Source organism: Rhynchophorus ferrugineus, unplaced genomic scaffold (assembly GCF_030347505.1).
Source record: "Rhynchophorus ferrugineus isolate W39M unplaced genomic scaffold, kcgeb_rfMv2 rfM10, whole genome shotgun sequence".
NCBI lineage: Eukaryota > Metazoa > Arthropoda > Insecta > Coleoptera > Curculionidae > Rhynchophorus > Rhynchophorus ferrugineus.
In genome coordinates this window covers 16,510,476-16,531,034 of record NW_027472589.1, presented here as the reverse complement: position 1 = coordinate 16,531,034, position 20,559 = coordinate 16,510,476, and the positions used below count along the sequence as shown (strand labels likewise).

At 33.5% G+C, this 20,559-nt stretch overlaps 2 protein-coding genes and 1 long non-coding RNA gene across 5 annotated transcripts in view; 2 read left to right on the top strand and 1 right to left on the bottom strand.

The window, feature by feature from the left end:
• Window positions 1-1,884, bottom strand: part of LOC143203420 (dehydrogenase/reductase SDR family member 7) — a 9,650-nt gene extending 7,766 nt beyond the window's left edge. Inside the window, exon 1 of the mRNA XM_076415542.1 lies at window positions 1,503-1,884. Coding sequence (XP_076271657.1) covers window positions 1,503-1,555 — 53 coding nt within the window. The 5' untranslated portion in view covers window positions 1,556-1,884. The remainder of the gene's footprint in view (window positions 1-1,502) is intronic.
• LOC143203418 (motile sperm domain-containing protein 2) overlaps window positions 1-20,559 on the top strand; it is a 26,319-nt gene extending 5,760 nt beyond the window's left edge. Inside the window, exons 6-10 of one of the 3 annotated variants that reach the window (XM_076415540.1) lie at window positions 12,473-12,533; window positions 12,749-12,864; window positions 12,925-13,122; window positions 16,432-16,648; window positions 19,653-20,559. In XM_076415540.1, coding sequence (XP_076271655.1) covers window positions 12,473-12,533; window positions 12,749-12,864; window positions 12,925-13,122; window positions 16,432-16,648; window positions 19,653-19,738 — 678 coding nt within the window. In that variant the 3' untranslated portion in view covers window positions 19,739-20,559. Of the gene's footprint in view, window positions 1-151; window positions 1,152-12,472; window positions 12,534-12,748; window positions 12,865-12,924; window positions 13,123-16,431; window positions 16,649-19,652 lie in introns of those variants that run through there. The other 2 variants (XR_013007329.1, XM_076415539.1) reach the window with 2 other exon arrangements.
• LOC143203427 (uncharacterized) lies at window positions 4,466-4,813 on the top strand. The gene is made up of 2 exons (XR_013007332.1): window positions 4,466-4,602; window positions 4,660-4,813. It is a non-coding gene; the product is annotated as an uncharacterized LOC143203427 (long non-coding RNA).

Sequence of the window (20,559 nt, the reverse complement as noted above, 5' to 3'; positions counted from 1 at the left end):
AAATACCAAGATGTGAGATGGAAAAGTCAATATATTTATATTTTTTGTTCATTTTAATTGTCTTCGTCGATTTCAAACCTTGAAGTGGAACATAGACACAATATTGTTTATTGTATTTGTTCATTTACTAACACATATATTTCTTTTGCAGTGGCAATGATGTTCGCATTTTTCAATAAATCCTTTCGGAAATTATCAAGCAAAGAACCTTATTGCCTAAATGCGAACGGACTAGAAAATTAGCTAAACCTTGCAGAGCCAACTACTGAGATAACGTTTGTTCGAAGAATCGTCGTTATGATGTTGTACTTCTTTTTCTACGTTATCTGCAGATTCTTTTTCTGAACACCTTTTTCTTCCTTCTTGTGCCTGTGATATTTATTTCTCGTCCATTAAATCCTTGAAGCGAATTATACCACTGAGTTGTTTATTAGTAAATATAATGTTGCCAAATATAAGGCTTAAAAGTTTTTAAATATAAAAAAATACACCCTCTTGTTAGGGCACTTCTTTTTATGATCATCAAGAATTGTCTTCCAATACTGTATATATAAATCATATCTAGTCAATGAATCGATGACAATACAAATAATTAAAATAATAAAATGCAGAAAAAATATTGCAGGCAGCAGTTTTAACAAATCATTGGCTCTGCTTTTTTTAAAGATAAATTTATCTTGTAAAACAAACCATCTTCCCTTCTTTAAAAATTAAGATTGGTTTTCGGTTAGTTAGTTTCATCATATGCAACATAGACGCTATGAACAATCATAGAGGATATATACACAAAAAATATACCCCTTTGAACAACCGCAAGTTGTGTTTGGGTGATGGATTTTCTAAAATCGTTCAAATCTGCAAATTGTATATAGAACTATTGCTGTGAGTAGGTGAATTGTATATTGATACTTATACATAAAAGCTATTTTTATTAATGTTATGGATAGCCGGGTTCTCAAAGAGCGCCACACTTGCATACTTTTTTTATATGACTATTCTATATTAAATAGGGTCGAAGTGCCATTTGGCATTGAATTGTTTGTTTAACTTTTGTTTTTCCTCTTTGGATACTATTTTATACAAATATACTTTATATTGTAAAGAAGCTTGTAATAATGTCCATATAAAACTTAAAAAATATTTAATAAAAACGTGTTTTATTATAAACTTTATCTATTTATCTACTAATTACGTCCCCTCATGCACGGATAATATAACAAAAAAAACTAATCTTTGACCAGTTCTATTTGTTGATCAGGTGAACAAAATACAAATATTAAATAACAGTACTAAATAATTTTCTATCTTTACTTATTAAGATAACGTTTTTGTTTGCTTAAGGATTTATTAGCAAATAAAAACTCGAATAAATTAGAAATACATATTTGTTATTGTACCTAAAATTTAACCTCTTATATCATCAACCCATATTATATTTTATGTATGCCTATATTTATCAACAAAATAATTAGAAACAGAGAATAGTAAAAAAATCCACTTACTTAAATATCGACTTCGGTTTCCAGCAATCGATAAAGTGTATTTTCTTCCACATCGTAAAATTCGAGGCGAGAGCTATGTCGAATCTTTGCTGAGTAAATATAAATTTATAACACGACACGATTTAAAAAAACTAAAATTATTCCGCGTGTTCAACCGGTTGCCTAATGGATATCCTTTAAATGATATATTGCAGATAGTTTAGAAAAAAACTCTTTTTGTCAAAATTTTATCAAACTAAATATTTGGGACTAAGGTTCCAATTCGCGTTATAAACAATATGAGAGAAAGATGCATAGAATTAATATCAAACTTATGAGGAATTTTTTAAATAATTCAAACCCCGTCCACAGCCTTCCTGACTAAAATAACTGTAACCACGATATATTTTATACGATATTTGTCATTGAAATTAATGTATATTTTGTAGATTATTATTGGAACAAAGTTCAAGGTCTTAGCGAGTTTAAAAAAAGACCAGTTGTTTTATCTTTTATTTATAATTACATAAACAATTAAATACATTTTAATGCAATATCATGTACAATAAAGAGTTCTTTGAAATTAACAAATCTTAGAAGTCCAAAAACTAAAGAACGGTATTTAAAAATGTAAACTAATTGAACATATTACCTTAAAAAAAATATACATACATGATGCAGTTTTCTGTGTCACATAAAAAGTGCAATTTTGACTGTCTCGTTTTGGTAATTTAGCAAAAAGTGTCCTGCTGCTCCAGTTGCAGCGCATTGGTTGAGAAGTAGACTCTCTTCGAGCGCTGACTATGGATTGATGATAATCATGGTTCCAATAGCGACATTGATCAATTAATTGCATTTGAGTAACATTGAAGAAAGTTGGTATAAATGCATATCATTTTAAGGCTTTTGAATTAGCACACCTTTGCGTAGCAACGTGTGGAAATTGTTACATTTTAGGACAGAGTGACAACGACTTACTCAATAAATGGCAAAATAAATAAAGCAAATGAACCTGCGAGATCTTGATCACAAAATATACAGACAGATACTCAGATATTTCAATGTTTTGTGATCCATAGAGAAACGGAAACTATAGAGTTTCTCTATGTTGAAAACATACCTGAGCAACCAGTTTCCAGTGACAAGGGTGAAATTAAAAATATACTTAAATATAATAGGGATTGGTAATTATTACGGTAGATAATTGTAATGTCAGATAAGATTGAAATATAACGGTACTGACAGCTAAATGTGCGGGTAAATAATTATGTTGATAATTCTCAATAAAAGACGATGACAGTGGTAGGCTATAACAATGACCAGAATAGTTAACAATAATATTAATCCATAGTAGTCAATAACCTTGACGGACATTCATTATAAAACTGACAATAATGGTAACTGATAGCAATGGTAAACTATGCTAGGGTGAAGTACGGCATGTGTACTTGGTAGGAAGGGAAAGTAACGCACGGCGTATCAGCTTATATCCTATCTAATACTAACAATATTGGACGTGCAATGAGATCAAGGGAATCAGACGTACGAAATCCTGCCATTAAGGGTTAATGGTGCTCGCTAGGGTAAAGCTAAAATCTGTTGATGCGCACGCGCTTCTCCAGCTCCAGCTATGATGCAATGTACATAAGTGAAAAAGCTATGGCCACATGCTAGATACAATGCCACCAAGAAACAGCAGAAACCACTTTCGATGGCGTTTATGTATTCTTCAAATTATGGATAGATCATAACTACACATCAGTAACTCATGAAACTATTATCATTGATTTGCCATTATTAAGGGGAATAGAATTAAGAGATAAGAATTATGGGGAATAAATAAGGATTCGAAGAAATAATAAAATAGAGTAGAATAACATAGATAACGATAAATGGATAAATAAATAAGTAGAGGACCATGAATAGAGAATAACAAATAGAGAATTATAATATAATAAATGATGACTAATAAATAGAAAATGGAGATTTAATAAATAATAAATGGGAATTAAAAAGAGAAAACTGGAATACTTTGTGAACAAACTCACCATTTGATGAAACTCAGCTTGGGCGGCACAAAACACAGTAAAATAAACTGAATATGAAAAAGGTAGCGAACCTTAGCGTCGCGTTATCACATCTGGCAAATACAAACCCAAAGAAACATCAATAATCTTGCCATTCATGGTAATTATTTATGTTGCTAAGTATTCGAAGAGGCGACAAATTCTACAATTAAAAAGAAGCGGCAATCCCATCCAGTTCCTTTACGTTATCGTTCAAATCTTGTTAAAAAACCTAAAATTAAAAGATCTAAAATATCGAGCTAACAGATGGAATTCTAAGTATCGCAGATATTCGGAAGGATTTACGATTTTCTTGAATGAAATATCTCTTTGTCTGTGCTTTATAACAAAAAAATACTAAGAAAATATAAACAAAAAAAACTCGCTTTTACAATATCGATATTGATCAATTAATTGTAATTGAATAACATCGAAGAAAGTTGGTATAGCAGTATAGCACTTAAAACTTTTCAACTAGCAAACATTTTCATAACAAAGTGTTTTTCATAGCGAAATGGTTAAATTTTAGGACAGAGTGGTTATTCTTGTTTGAAAAGTATGTGATATTTTTATAAGGCCTTCTGATCCACACCAGAGTATTATGTATAAAAAAAATGTCTGTAAAAGTTTTGAAGCATCCCTGGTATAACGCGGACTTTGGCTTTTTTTTGTTGACGACACGAAAATTAGAGCTAAATGGATCGTGATTGGTTTATAGCGAGCATACGCATTACGATAGAAATTCGTTTGAAAATGACATTTGAAGCCAACTATCATGTGATAAAAATATTTACGTGACATTGTTTTTAATTATAATGTTCTCAGCATTTTTTCGTTTCTATTCATTGAAATATTTAATTTTCAAGCTTGTACTATTTGTAGTTTCGCTTTATAAATAATATGAACATGATAAGTTGATATTTATAGTTTTAGGTTAAATTTGCGTTTATATTGTTGTCTTATTACGAGAAATTGTACGAGTACATCGGTTAGAAGTAGTTACTGTATTTAATAACTCGAATCAACCTACCAATTTCTTGAAAATTATAATGAAGGTAAAATTCTTAAATTGATACACTTTTGTATATTTATTATAATACCTTTATTTGTAGATATATATAAAAGATACAGATAAAAATATCACTTTACTTTTCAGTTTTATATGAGATTCCAGTGAATAGAAAATTGTATTTTGTAATTTTTTTATTTAAATGAATTATCACAAAATGAATAACACAAAAATAATACATAATAATTACAAAACTATATAGTCTTATAGTACCACCTATAATATATACCCTGAACCCATGACAACGCCATATATAGTCCCTTCAAAATAACAGTGAACTCACGTCATCGCGATGTCGATTGTATTGCCCATAGAGTAATATATAGAGTGTTAACTTAATACAAATAATTTCAGAATTGTTTTGCGTGGTCTCAGCAGAAAGGCGCTGAGAACGGTATTTCGCTGAATTTCATTGGTTAGTTTAAATTACCATTTACAGGCACCTGTAATGAAAATATTTTATAAGAGAAGCATTTCATTGGTCGACGATGTCATACGTATCACATGACTAACCTCTGACCTCACATTCTACTGACCAATTAAATTTTAAATAAAACCAAAATGTAATTTTTCAAAACTATTTATTAATATAACATTCTGTATAAATTCAATATACTATATATCAAAAAGCTGAAACATAAGAATATATATATATATATAATGTATAGAAATAAAAAATTATGAAATATAAAATATAAATAAAAAATAATTAAATGCTGCAATCTAATTCAAAACATAACATATCTCGTGAGAAACATAATCAAAATTGTCTATAGCTCTTTCCCTTTTTATATATATTTTGGTGCTATCAATTCAAATAAGATGTATTAAAGTTTCTTAATCTTATTGTTCCCTCATACTGAATGCAAAGCAGCACCGCTGAAAGCCTGTGTCTGTTAATATTTTACCTCACAACAGAAAAATGTATGATATACATCAGAATGGAGAAAACATACTAAAAAGTAAAGAACAGCAACAAAAAATTCAAACATATGATATATTTCAAAATTACTGCTGTGCTTTTATTATGGTAAAATCGAGGAGTTAAAAAGAGAGCTTAAGCTATTAACAACATAATAAAACAAGCATGATAATCTCTTGTTTATAAAATCAAGCTCACCTTGTTGGTTTGCAAATTGTATTATACTAATTTGTATTAATGTATTTTATTAACATTCTTGTTGAAAAAGTTATCTCGGTTAAGGAGCCTTAAGCGTTTCAAGTAAACGAATCTCTTCAAAATGATTAAGTTTTAAATTCACGGCACTTTGCTAACAACTTTTTAAAGGGTAACAAAAACTTTTCATGTAGTATAATTACATTTACCTTCAATGTAATTTTACCATTGCTTCATTTGGACACATTTTGGATTTAGAGTGTGGGTAATATGTTCATAATTTCTTCTGTTATATTGCTGTAAATAATAATAAATATGAACACAAATGCTTTATATAAATAATTGTATACTTACTAGGTAAAAGCTATGCTAAGTCACACAAATCCTTAATCTTGCTAACTTGGGGTGTTTCTTCCAAGGAAAACTACGTCTGGTTTTTATTTCCGCACATACACTGGATACACAAAACTTTTGAGAATGAAGATACATTAAAATCGAATAATAGTGATTATATTTAAGACACAAGAATGCTAATCGTACTTTATATCAGACACACAAAAATGTCGTCGTAAACAAACTGAAACAAACAATCGGGTTATAGAAATGAGCCAATTCAAATGAACCAATCAAAAAAGTGGTCTCAGAGCCGCCATTGAATGGACCACGCAAAACATTTCCTGGGTTTCGCCTATTTAAGTTAAACCTTTATATTGCAGCATTATTGCGACGTTTTGACGTCATAAATCGTACAATTTTACCCATTTTACCTTCGTTAAAAAGATACAAAATTCGTTATGACTGGTCAATCCTGTTGTCAAATGTCTACAAAATTCTAAATTGGTAATAATTATAGGTTACAAATCGGCAAACATTGTAAACCAAAAATTTAAGTAATCCGGTAGCATTACCACATGCTGACGTCATAAATTTTAATGATGTTCATTGGCTAGATTATCCTTTCAATAAAACAGTCATAGATGACGTCGATTATACTGCCAAATGCAGTTTGTAAAGATGTTAAATTCGTTTCAAATTAGGAGCGAACTTTTCCTTCTTATTTTACCTTAGTTAAAAAGAGATAGCTATCTGACACACCGGAGTAAGCAACCGAATCCGGCCATGGTTGGCCATGTCTCCAAAATTCTTGGAATCGTTAATGATAAAAATTATGGGGTATAAGCCGGCAAACGCAAAAAGACACTGAGGAAGAAACAAACCCTTTGTGCTTTATTGAGTCTTTCTTGACATCATAAAGGCATTTGACAAAGTTTGGCACGAAGGATTAATTTATAAAGCTGTAAAAGCAGGTTTACCCATAGACCTGGTAATTCTACTCAGGTGATTCTTGTCGGAAAGATCCTTCCAAGTTAGAATGGAAAAATAGCTTTCATCAACCAAATCAATCAACTCCGGAGCCCCCAGGGCTCCCCCTTGCTCCTGCCATTTTTCTTCTAACTTTAACTTCTACATGGCCGACATTCCAATCAGGAAGAACGTAGTAGCGCACAATACGCGACGACAATATGACACTGCCTTCATCGTTTCTCATTTCTCGGATTGCGCCGCAGAATATACTCCAGAGACAACTATCCATAGCCGTTCAATGGCTAAGATTATAGAGACTAGAAATTAACCCCCAAAAAACCCAAGCCATAGCATTCCATCGTAAGAGACCTAAGAATATATAAGCTCCAAGTAGATAATTCTGCAATCCCCTGGCGCGACAAGGCCACATATATTGGTTTGATTTTCGATAAACGATTCACCTGGTGCCATCACATCAGAATCATCATTTCAAAAGGCTACGGAATCTCCTCCACGTTGTACCCGCTACTATGTCGAAGGAGTAAATTACCACCAACTATCAAAGTTATGCTTTAGAAGAGCTTAATTAGATACTAACCAGTAAACCAGTTGGGAACTAGGATAGAAAAGAAAAGCCGGCAAACGTTGTAAACCAGGAATAAAATTTGATGCGTCATACATTTTGGTAACGTGCATTGGCTGTTTTATTGAACTGACATTAAGATTGTTCTCAACATAATAACAGAAATTCGAGAAGTTATAATGGCGGAATTATATTTTTATCAGAAAAGTGACAGAAAGTCACTGATTGAAATAGCATATATCATTGAAATTTATACGGTTAAATTTGCTTTGAAAATATGGAAAAAAAACGAAATTAGGTCTCCTCCAACCCATTATGTTAGTTTAATATTGATCGCAGTACTGTTATATTATAACTGACATTAATATCAAGTTGGCGTGTACTAAGATAATTATTGCATTTTGTATTTACTATCAAAAATCTAATTATATGTATCAATTTTATTACTGCACGATAAATAGTTTATTATGACATGACAACAAGATACCAATAACCAATAACGATGGTAAGTAAGAATATTTTCAAGCAAACACTATTAGATTATATTTTATTATCTTTATAATGGTAAAAAATAGCCCATTATAAACGTTAATTAACGAAATAAACAACGGCATTAGTATTGTAAGCAGATTTAACTTACTGCTGTATGTAACGTTCTAATTTTTTTTTATCAGAAAGAGAGATATATTACAATATTTAGATATAGTCTATTCCAAGTTATTTTGTACATATGTCATCTAAATTTGTGACGTCAAAACGTCGCAATGTTGCCTTATCAACTTTGAGTTTTAGTTCAGTTTGACTTTGACATACAACAAAATTCTAATCTAAATAAAATAATTGAATAAAGATGTTATCAAATATATTTCATTTTAAAATTATAGTACATCTAAAACTACAGTTAATTATACAGCAACAATAGTTTATAGGTTAGAGTTATAACCTCTTATCACTATTGCTTTCAAGAATTTTCAGGATCAGGATATGTCGGGGGAAGGGGGGAAAATGGAGGGAAATGCTCATATTTCAAAGTACAATGTTTTGTTATATTTTTTATCTAAAATAAACAGATATTTGGGTATAATGTTATTGCTGACTTGATGTGACTTAAAATCGGAAGTCGTTCAGTGCAAAAGCCTTTCAGTTTGCTTTTTAAGCACTAACTGTATTATATCAGACCTCGTAGTAATATTGTAGATAGTATGCGTTCAGCTCACACGCGAAGGTCTCCGGTCCGATTCTCGGCGGGAGCAACAACTTTTTGTTGTTGTTCTAGTATGATTGTCATTAAAACATTTGTCAAATCAGGTGGGTTAGGTAGTGGACCCTGAAGCGTTCCTTATTTTCAATCATTGTTTCTTTATTTCTATTTTTCCTCATACGGGCCTTTACCTGGCCTACCCATTGTAATACTTAATAAAATAACTGCGTAATTTATTGAGTAAATATCGAACACACAACAGAAAAATAAAATATTTTTAATAAAAAATTGAACCGACTTTCTCATACATAATCTCATATAATTCTTTTTGAACATAATAAGGAGAATAATTTTAAAATGAAATGTCTCTAAAACTTTTTTTGACAACTTTATCAACATAAGATCAGAAATATATTTGATACATAATCATACGTTTCAATCTCCTCAAGAATTAACAGTTATTAATCTTTTTAAATTGTATTTAATTAAATTTAATGTCCCTTAAGCTTCAACAATCAACAAAGTATTAAAAAGTGTAAATTACTACGTCACTGAACATATAACAAAAGTATCATAAGTAAGATTATTTTCAGAACTATAAAACTTCAGAGCATCAAATATATGATCATATTTTACTTTTATGTTATAAACATAAATATGGAATAATAAATGAAATAATACAAACATTTACAAATACAAATATCTTTTATTAATTTAGAATGTCAACAATCTGCTCGTGGGTAATAAGTATTATATGATTTCAGCTATATAATATAACTATCCTGACATGTAGTAGATCACTTTCTGAATGCAACTTATAATCGAAATATTATTCTGGATATTATTCTAACTTATTTTAAAATCTATCCTAACTTATTCTAAAAATTATTCTAGCTTATTCTAGAGATTAAATCACACTCTATGTGTCTATTAAACAGTTCGTATGGCAGTTTGCGTTTGAGCCTATGCACTTCACTGTCATCGTGCACATTTAACTGTTTGGCGAATGCATTGGGATGCATTAATATAATAGTCTTTTCAGAACACTCCCAATCACACTCGTTATGGGTTCTATGGAGATATAGCGCTGAATCAGTTTGTTGGACACGTAATATGGGGCATCGACGATGACTCGCAACACATTATTTTGGAACCTCTGGAGGATGTCTATGTTAGATTTGCTAGTAGTACCCCACAGTTGAATACCATAGGTCCAAATGGGCTTAAGTATTGACTTATACAGCAAGCTGTTTGCGTTATATAACTAACAGAAATTCATGATTATTCAATTTTATTGAGGGACATGTTCTTCTACAAAGAGTGAATGTCACATGGGTAGATTTTGTCTCATTTGCTTTGATACGCCACGCTTTCAACCACAATTCGATTTTGTTAAGATGAAGTTGGAGGTTACTTGTGGCTGATATTGGATCCTCGTGTTATGATAAAACCGCTGTATCCTGATAATATGTTGCAACAGTAGTGTTTCTTGAGGTCGGTAGGTTAGTTGTATACAATAGATATAATAATGGGCCAAGAACACTGCCCTGCGGAACACCCGAATATATTGGGTGTAGATCAGTATATTCGTCACCCTGTTTGACAATAAAATGTCTGTCTGTGAAGTACGATTTCAGCAATTGAAATTGCGTATGGGGCAAAAGCTTTTTCAATTTAACATGCAGTCCAGTGTGCCACACCTTGTCGAAGGCCTGAGAAATTTCGATAAATGCTGCGGATCAATATTTTTTCAATAAGTTTTTGTTAATTTGGTTAACTAATCTATATATGTATTTGTTTTATTGTTTCGTGTTTATTACGGAAGCCAAATTGATGGTCTGGAATAATAATTCTCTCTGCGATTATTTTGAATCTCTTAAGTATAATTTTTCGAATAATTTAGAGATCACAGGTAAAAGGCTTATAGGACGATAAAAGGGGACGTCTTCTGATTTTTTTTCAGGTTTAAGAATCATAATAATTTGAGCCACTTTCCAAGTACTACAAAAGTAATTAAGTCACATGGCATTAAATATGAAATGTTATTAATTTGATGCACTTTGCTGACAACTCTTTTAAGATTGTTCCAGTTATTAGGTCAAAACAAGGAGCTTTTTTATCATTGATTTCTTTATGTATTGTTTGTTTTACTTCCTTAACAGTAAATTTCTCATGTGGCAGATCCATTTGAAACGGAGTGTTAAGAAAGTCAACTATGTTATTTTCTTCTGTTGCGGATATTTCAGACGGGTACAGATTAAATACTGTCTTTAAATATTTAAAGAAACTTCCGGTTTATCTTTATCATTCCTGGTCCAGGAATTGTTATTAATTTTAATGGGTGGATTATGTTGTTGAGATCTTTTGTTGTTGTTATTTTCCAGAGAGAATATTCCGTTGCGTCGGTTGGTGTTAAGTTTTCTAAATAGTTTTGAATTCCTTGATTTTGTTCCTTATTTATTATCTCTTTCAGCTCTTTTGTGGCCTTATTGAATTTTCTCTTGTTTTTTTCTGTTCTGAGTTGTTGCCAGGTTTTTCGCAGTTTTCTCTTTTAGGCAATTTTTTGTTTAATTATAGATAAAGTATAATTCAACATTTGATATGTCGGGCTATTGTAGGCGTTGCGTACTATGCGGCCTCTTGTATAGATTTTGTTATGTTTTTTGCTGCTATTTATATATTTCTTTCTGTTTTGAGAGGTAAATTTATAGATATTAAACTGTCTAATTTCTCTTTAAATAATGGCCAGTTGGTTTTGGTGTTATGCAAAGATGATGGTTTTGTTTTGTTGAGAATATTTGAATTCTAACTTGAGTTATAACAACTGGTGAGTGATCAGATGATAGATCGAAACATGATTCAGCTTCAAGTGGTATTGTTCTGTCTTGTTGTTGTGTTTAGGTGGACCATAGATAGTACTCATTGTTAATGGCCTGTACATGTATATTAAAACAGGGAATAGCCTGCTTGGTGGTGCAGTGGTAAAGACAACAGGACGGTCCTCCTAATGTTGCGATAGCCGCGGATTCGAATCCTGCTGGGGCATGGTTGTAAATTTATGTTTGTGATTGTTTAATATTTGTGATTGTCCTAGGCAAGAGTGTACAATCCGACAAGGAAAATGATCCCAGTCACGCCAGTAACCAGGCTGAGTAAGACCGGATGTCTCCTGGGATGATTTCTAAGTTGGTCACTCGCCAGTCCGTAGGCTTAATGCCGAGGATCGTGGTTCGGAGTCCACGTTAAATAGTAGGTCCAGTCCAGATAAACCCAAAGTTGGTAAAAGGAGACTTTAAAATATGTAAAAAAAAACAGGGAATATATGAATAAAATAATTTTGAAATTGATATTTAACTTACCATATATATAAAACTATAACGAGGGCAGTTAGGTAATTTATTTCTCACAATTTATAAATGAAATTACATGAACTATTGGCTTCAAAATATAGGCCTAGAAAGTAAATAATCAAAACAATTTATACGAGATTTAAACAAATTGTATTGTAACATAATCTTCGCACTAATTTCCCCCTCAATAGTTTTCTAAGCTCCCCGGTAAGTCAGAGCGTGGGAGAGAACTGGGGGGCACACCGCCAGCGCGCTGTATGACAGGAGGAAATGTAATCGATAATTTCTTCACGTTTGCAGGTTCATTTTTCGGACGGCTCGCCTATGAGTGATCAGCAGCCCTACTCCGAACCCGAAGATGGTAAGTAACGCAAACGACGGCCAATTAATCTAATTTATTTCATATCCGCGTGTCCCACGCGACGGTTTATTTTTAACGAACGTGTTTACATTCATAAGGTTTAGTATTTATACACACGTTCGTGTAATCGATAGAAACAGGTCGGAATCAATATCACCGTGATATAGAAGTGAAAATGTTAGAATAGTGTGAGTGTACATAACATTTCTTTACAGATGGACCTCTCAAGGTTTATCCATCGGATCTTATCACGTTTGTGCGCGAAAAAAATGAGCTGGCCAGCACCTTGGTTGTTAGGAATATGGATGTCACCAAACAGGTAGTATTTAAGGTAAATAACTTCCCGAAAGAAACGTCCCTTCCTTATTATTAACACCGTACACGTGTTTAGTTGAAGACCACTTCGCCAGAGAAATTCAAAGTCAAACCCAGTATGGGGCGTCTGGATCCTGGCGCGGATGAGGGCATAAAGGTTACCCTTCTGCAGGGATTTCAATTGGGCGGCCTTTCCAAAGACAAGTTCCTGGTGATGAGCTGTGTGGTGGACGGCGAAGAATCACTCAACTTGGATTTAGCTGAGTTTTGGAAAGTACGTTATTAATCCGATAAAATATGGTAATACACCACCAATATGCAGGTCAAGATAGACATACAAGATTACCAAAAGTCGCATAGAGCTAAAAATTCATACAAATGTTCGGAATATTTTTTTTATATATTTATTTATTACATTGTTACTAGTCCTTGCTGACTAACCTACAATTTGGGTTTACAATAACTTAAATCTAGGTATATACGAGGGTCACTATTTATGTTTCGGGAATAGGAAAAAAACAAATAGTTAAGCTGCGAATATATTTTTATTGTTTTTCAAGGTACTCGCCACGATGATCGGTATTTGCTTACGCTTAAACCAATTTTCAAAGCATTTATTCCATTCGGTATGAGGTATCTTCAAAACATGATTTTTGAACGCTTCAATAGCTTCTTCGGGCGATGAAAATCGTTGACCACGCAGTTTATTCTTCGCGAATGGGAACAAAAAGAAGTCATTGGGTGCCAAATGAGGGCTGTACGGCGGATGACCCATCAATTCGATGTTTTGAGTGTTCAAATAGTGTCCTGTTTGAGCCGATGTGTGAGAGCTCGATTTGTCATGGTGAAGAACAATCCGGCGTCTCTTGTTTTCCTTATTTCACCGAAGACTTCTGGCAAACTAATGGTTGTGTACCAATCAGAATTTACTGTTCTACGATCCTCTAGGGGCACTGTTGTAATATGACTAGTTTTCCCGAAGAAACAGGCAACCATTTTCTTTGAAGTGCTTCTTGTGCGAACAACTTTTGTTGGATTTGGTTCATCTTGGAATACCCTTACAGTCAACTGCTGCTTACTTTCGGGCTTATAAGAATATATCCATGATTCGTCTCCTGTCACGATTTTATAAACGTCTTTCGAAGCACCGATTGATTAAATTTCTTAAGCATTTCTTTAAACCAATGGACATGAGCCTTTTTTTGAGCTATTGTCAAATTGTGTGGGATTCAACACGAACATAATTTTCGCACAACTAAGTGTTCATATAAAATCGCATATATGCTGGTGGAACTAATGCTTAGGGATGCCTCAATTTCATAATAGGTGACATGACGGTCTTGCTTAATCATTTCGCACACAGCATCGATGTTTTCTGGTCAATCAATAGTCGATTTAGGACGACATTCACGAAACTCGTGAGACAGCGAACTACGACCACGATTGAATTCACTAAACCAGCGATACACGGTGCTTTTTGATGTAGCTTCATCGCCAAAAGCCAGATTAAGTTGATTGATGCACTCTTGTGATAATCCACTTGGAAAATCGTAAAAGATCATCGCACGGCAATGTTCACGATTTAGTTCCATTTTTTGCCGAGGCGAAACTTTCAACTAAATATAAAATAAACAAATAGCGTCCGTGCGACAGAATGTTCTGAGTACGTATATCGTCAAAAAAGTCAAACTTTGCGATGGAACCGTCAGATGGACAAGCATGACAACAGTGTTGCCAATTCCCGAAATATAAATAGTGACCCTCGTATCTAGAAGGCCCTTCTTAATCTCTGGTGTATTAATGTTTATGTATTAACACTGTTTTTTTTCTATTAAATAACGTCACTACACTACACAAGATAAAATGGTTTGATTCTTTTGAGTCTGTGCCGTTCTGATGTCCAAGAGTTGTATTATTTCGATATTATCATGTGAATGGATTCTGTCCTCATGTCTCCTTGTATTCTGTTGATTTCCTGAGTGAGAGTCTAGATACCGTGAAAAGACGTAGAAAGTCTCGGTGTAACCAACAGTATCTGGGTATACCTACAATACTTCTCAGAACTTTGTTGTGGAAAACTTGTGTTTATATAACTTTTCGCGAAACATCCCCATAATTGAATTCCGTATATCCATATATGTTTCAAAACTTGCTTGTATAATAGCAATTTGTTATGTACTGATAAATATGATTTTCGTCCTATTAACCAATACATTTTCCTATATATATATATATATATATATATAACTCTAGTTCTTTCTTTTTTGATTTTACGTGTTCCTTTCAGTGAAGTTTTGCATCAATATTCAGTCCGAGATACTTATGCTGATTCTATATGGAATGATATTATTATTTCTTGTTATTGGTACCTGTATGGCCTGATTGCAATAATAATAAGATTTTAATAGTTCAGTGTGTTGTTTCGGTAACTTATGAACTTTCTGTAGCTTATGAACAAGGCAGTCATACCGTATCGAAGGTTTATGCTACATCTAAAAATAAATCTAATCGAACTGATGTGTAGGTATTAGGTTGTTTTTCTCTATGATCGATTTTATTCTTTTCAACAGGAGTTTTTCAGAAACCTTAGATATTACTGGTAGCGCTGAGATAGGTGTATAGGTTTTTATTTCATATGGTGATTTTCCTGGTTTTAGTATCATGATACATATTATCTATCAGCTGATCCATTTTGGTTTTCCGGCTAGAGAGAATATCTTTAATCTCCATCTGGAACGATCGTCCTGACAGAAATGATTTGATAAGAGTTGTTAGATCATCGAGTAGACCTAATCGGATGCATTTCGCCACTAAGCCTCCGTGTCAAACCTTGTCAAAGGCTTTGCTTAGGTCTAAGAAGATCACTCCAAGTGTTGATTCCAGTTGATTTTTGCGGCCAGCCAATATGCCTGATGAAAGGCTGAGTGCACGTTAGCCAAAACTGTGTTCTTTAAACCCACACACACCATCGTCATAACTCACGCTGCGTCGCCTCACCAAGCTGCGCTCCATTTTGTGCCTGGCTTTAGTGGTATCTCGTTTATTAGACTTTTGAAAAAAGCGTAGGTATACTCTCTTGTTACGCGGACAATTGAATTCGAGGCAGATGTCACTCAAAGTTATACTAGAGCATACAATGAGGGACCGAGTTTCTTTCGAGATAATATTGTATTATTATCAAATTTTGTACATATAAGCTATACAGACATAGAAAAATATTTTAACTTGCATTACAATAAGTATTGATGCACATTATGAAGAACATAACTTTTTCAGTTTTTTTAATTGATTGTGTTAAAAAGTGTTGAGACAATTTTTATTGTCTCAATTTTTTTTTGGTCTGTAATTTTTGTCTTGTCTCTTTTTATGGTAAAACCTAACATTTGGCTGAAAGAACGCGTTTTTGGTAAGGTTTACCTTCAATTTTTTTTGCCAATGTGATATTTGCTGGGGATTTCATGAAAGGTATTTTTTTATTACACGTTCCGAGCAAACATTTTTAGCTATCTGCGAGTTTTGGTAGCCTCAGCCCTATTTTTTTTGGTTTAGAAGTTGATAAAACTACAATGTTTTTGGTCTATAGAATCCAGGCGGTAGGAAAGTCTATCAAAATAGACTGAGATGCGTCCAGAACGAGGAAATCAAGTGCGCCAACGTAACCACGGGTTCCCAATTTGAAACGTGGGCGAGAGTGGTAGATTTGCTTGTTGATTTAAAGAATACCCAAAAGGAATTGACAGAGTCGGTCAGCAGGAATCAAAAAATTCAGCTCTTTGGATTGACAGTTATCGTCGTATTCGGTAAGTATTGTTTTTTTTTCTAGTATTTGAGCAATTTTGTGTAATTTATGTCTTTGAGACCTTATAGGTGACTTATAGGTGGATAATTGTTTTGTGCGGTCTTAGCAGAGAAGGCGCTGATGTAGCCCTTTCACTGCATTTGATTGGTTAGTTTCAATCATTATTACAGAGGCTATTGTAAGGGCGTTTGATTGGTTCTGATATTTCATACGGTACCACGTTATGTTCTCTGACCGCTCTAATGTCCAGGATACGTTATTTGGAAAAATAATTGCGGATTTGGTGCATGCATATATTGGGTTCCATTTATTTTAGAGGGAACAGAAATGATACACTGATTATAGCAACCCTCCAACTTTTCGATACCATTTTTGTAGTACGATTTGTCCTTTGCTTGAAAACAAACCTCAGTTTCGGCGATCACCTGTTCATTTGACGAAAATTTCTTCCCAGCGAACATTCTTTTGAGATTTGAGAACAGGAAATAGTCACTGGGGACCGGATATGGAGAATAGGTGGATGAGAAAGCAATTCGAAGCCCAATTCATGAATTTTTGCCATGGTTTTCACTGGCTTATGACACGGTGCATTGTCTTCCGTGAAGCAGCACTTTCTTTTTCTTCAAATGCGGCCGTTCTTCGGCGATTTCGTCCTTCAAACGGTCCAATAACGCTATGTAATAGTCGCTGTTGATGGTCCTTTCTTTTCGAGGTAGTCAATGAAAATTATTTCATGCGTATTTCAAAATACAGACGCCATAACGTGTGATTGATTTTGATGATTTTCCAAATTTTGGTGATTCTCTGTTCCAATAGTCTACGGTTAAGAAATGAGCTTATCTAAGTTAAGCTTCTTTCCAAATTCCACTAAACTGTGTTAATTCACAACAACTTCAGACCACCTCTGGTAGCCTTACACCTTGAAGTGAAGATGTACTGGGAATTAACGGACTAAGGTTTTTTTCAAAGCTTGAATATCTCTTATATTTTATTAGGGTCATTATTTATATTTCGGGAATTGGCAACACTGTTGCCATGTGAGTTCATCCATAGAGTAATATACTCTATGAGTTCATCTGACGGCTCCATCGTAAAGTTTGACATTTTTGACAATATACGTACTGAGAACATTTTATCGCACGGATGCTATTTGTTTATTTTATATTTAGTTGAAAGTTTCGCCTCGGCAAAAAATGGAACTAACTCGTGAATATTGTCGTGCGATGATCTTTTACGATTTTTCACGTGGATTATCAGAAGAGTGCATCAATCAACTTAATTAGACTTTTCGCGATGAAGCTACATCAAAAGGTACCGTGTATCGCTGGTTTAGTGAATTCAATCGTAGTTGTAGTTCGCTGTCCGACGAGTTTCGTGAAGGTCATCCTAAATCGATTGTTGTGCCAGAAAACATCGATGCTGTATGCGAAATGATTGAGCAAGACCGTCATGTTACCTATTGTGAGATTTGAGGCATTAGATCCATCAGCATATATGCGATTTTACATGAACACTTAGCTGTGCGAAGTGTGAAAAAAAGGCTCGTGTCGATTGGTGCAAAGAAATGCCTAAGAAATTCAATCGCGGTGCTTCGAAAGGCGTTTATAAAATCGTGACAGGTGACGAATCATGTATATATTCGTATGAGCCCGAAAGTAAGCAGCAGTCGACTATATGGGTGTTCCAAGATGAACCAAATCCAACAAAAGTTGTTCGCGCACGAAACACTTCAAAGAAAATGATGGCCTGTTTCTTCGGGAAAACTGGTCATATTGCAACAGTGCCTCTAGAGGATCGTAGAATAGTAAATTCTGATTGGTACACAACCATTTGTTTGTCAGAAGACTTCGGTGAAATAAGGAAAACAAGAGACGCCGGATTGTTCTTCATCATGACAATGCGAGCTCTCACACATCGGCTCAAACAAGACACTATTTGAGCACTCAAAACATCGAATTGATGGGTCATCCGCCGTACAGCCCTGATTTGGCACCCAATGGCTTCTTTTTGTTCCTATCCGTGAAGAATAAACTGCGTGGTCAACGATTTTTATTGCCCGAAGAAGCTATCGAACCGTTCAAAAATCATGTTTTGAAGATACCTCATTCGGAATGGAATAAATGCTTTGAAAATTGGATTAAGCGTATGCAAAAGTATATCGATCACATCGTGGCGAGAACTTTGAAAAACATTAAAAATATATTTGCTTTTGGTTGACCTATTATCTCGATTATACTTCTCTGTTTTTTGTTATTGTTTTGAAATCTGGAGCTATTTAGGTGTCATACAACTCAGCCAAGCGATAGCATGGTACAAGTTCTGGCGATTGCAGATTAACCCGAGCGAAACTCAGGCTATTCTGTTTCATCGTCGGAAGGGGTTCCGTATATATCTCCTTCGAATCGACAAAGTTCTTATCTCCTGGCTCCAGAAAGTATCATACCTCGGTCTTCAATTCTACCGCATTTTGCGATGGTCAGTCCAATCCAACACACTAAGCAAAGGCGATAGCGTGTACAGTGTTCCTCTTCAAAATATAAACTGTTTAACACTTACTTAATTCCTATATACGTTCACAAATAACGGAATGCGGAAATGATGGTTAGTAAAAGTTAAATGACGTTTAGTTATACAAACATAGGGGGAAACGAACATAGGAAACCAAGACTAAGAAAAGATTTATTATTTATATGATTATAAAATTACATTATATGTAAAAACGGATTGTTACAACGTCCAAATCAGAAAACACAAAAATATATAGAAGTCCCTGGTCTGGGACTGCTAAATATATAGAAAGTTTCTCTAAAAGTGACAATATCCTTTCATAGAGTTTAAGCTGCTTCATTAATTATATTTATGTGTACATTTTGGTCTTAAAATTCTCATCTTAATATAAAGTATTTTTCATTCATTTTAATTTTCTGGTTCACTTAAAACCTCTAAAATATAAAGTAATTCAATATTATTCATTCATTTTACTAACATGTGTATTTCTTTTACAGTCGCAGTGATGTTTGCAGTTTTGAATACAACCATTGATGAACTATACAACAAAGAATCTTATTGCCCATACACGAGCAAACCATAACATTAGCTAAACCCTGCAGAGCCAACTACTGAGATAACGTTCGTTCGAAGAATTGTCGTTATGATGTCGTACTTCTTTTTCTACGTTATCTGCAGATTCTTTTTCTGATCACCTTTTTCGTTCTTCTTATGCCTGCAATATTTATTTCTCGCCGCTTAAGTGCTTCAAGAGAAGTATACCACTGAGTTTTTCTAGTAAAGTAGTAAATATACGGTCACCCACTATAAGACATGTTTAAATTCAAGGAAACATAAACTCTTGTCGTTGGGGCTTCATGTTGATCAACAGTTGTCTTCCAATATTATAAATCATATCTAGTCAATGAATCGATGACAATACAAATCTTTAAAATAATAAAATGCGAGGAAAAATATTGCAGGTATCAATTTTAACAATGGCTCTGCATATATGTTTGTTATTTAAAACAACTATACTAATTTGCATTAATATTGATTTCGGTTCGTTAGTAGGTGTGCATAAATCATATGCAACGTATCCGCTATGAACAATCATAGAGGATATGCTTCACACAAAAAGATATCCCTTTGAAAAACCGCAGGTTAGGTTTGGGAGATGGATTTTCTAAAATAGTTTGAAACGGTAAATTGCATATTAATACTTATATGTATAAAAATGTTATGGGTACTCAAAGAGATGCATTCCCTTTTTTACGTGACTATTAAGTAGAATCGAAGTGCTATTTGATATTGTATTATTTGTTTTTTTTTTGTATACTATTTTATACAAATATACTTTATGTTGAATAATATAATAAAGAAGCTTGTAATAATGTTCACAAAAAATTTAAAAATTAAAAGAAA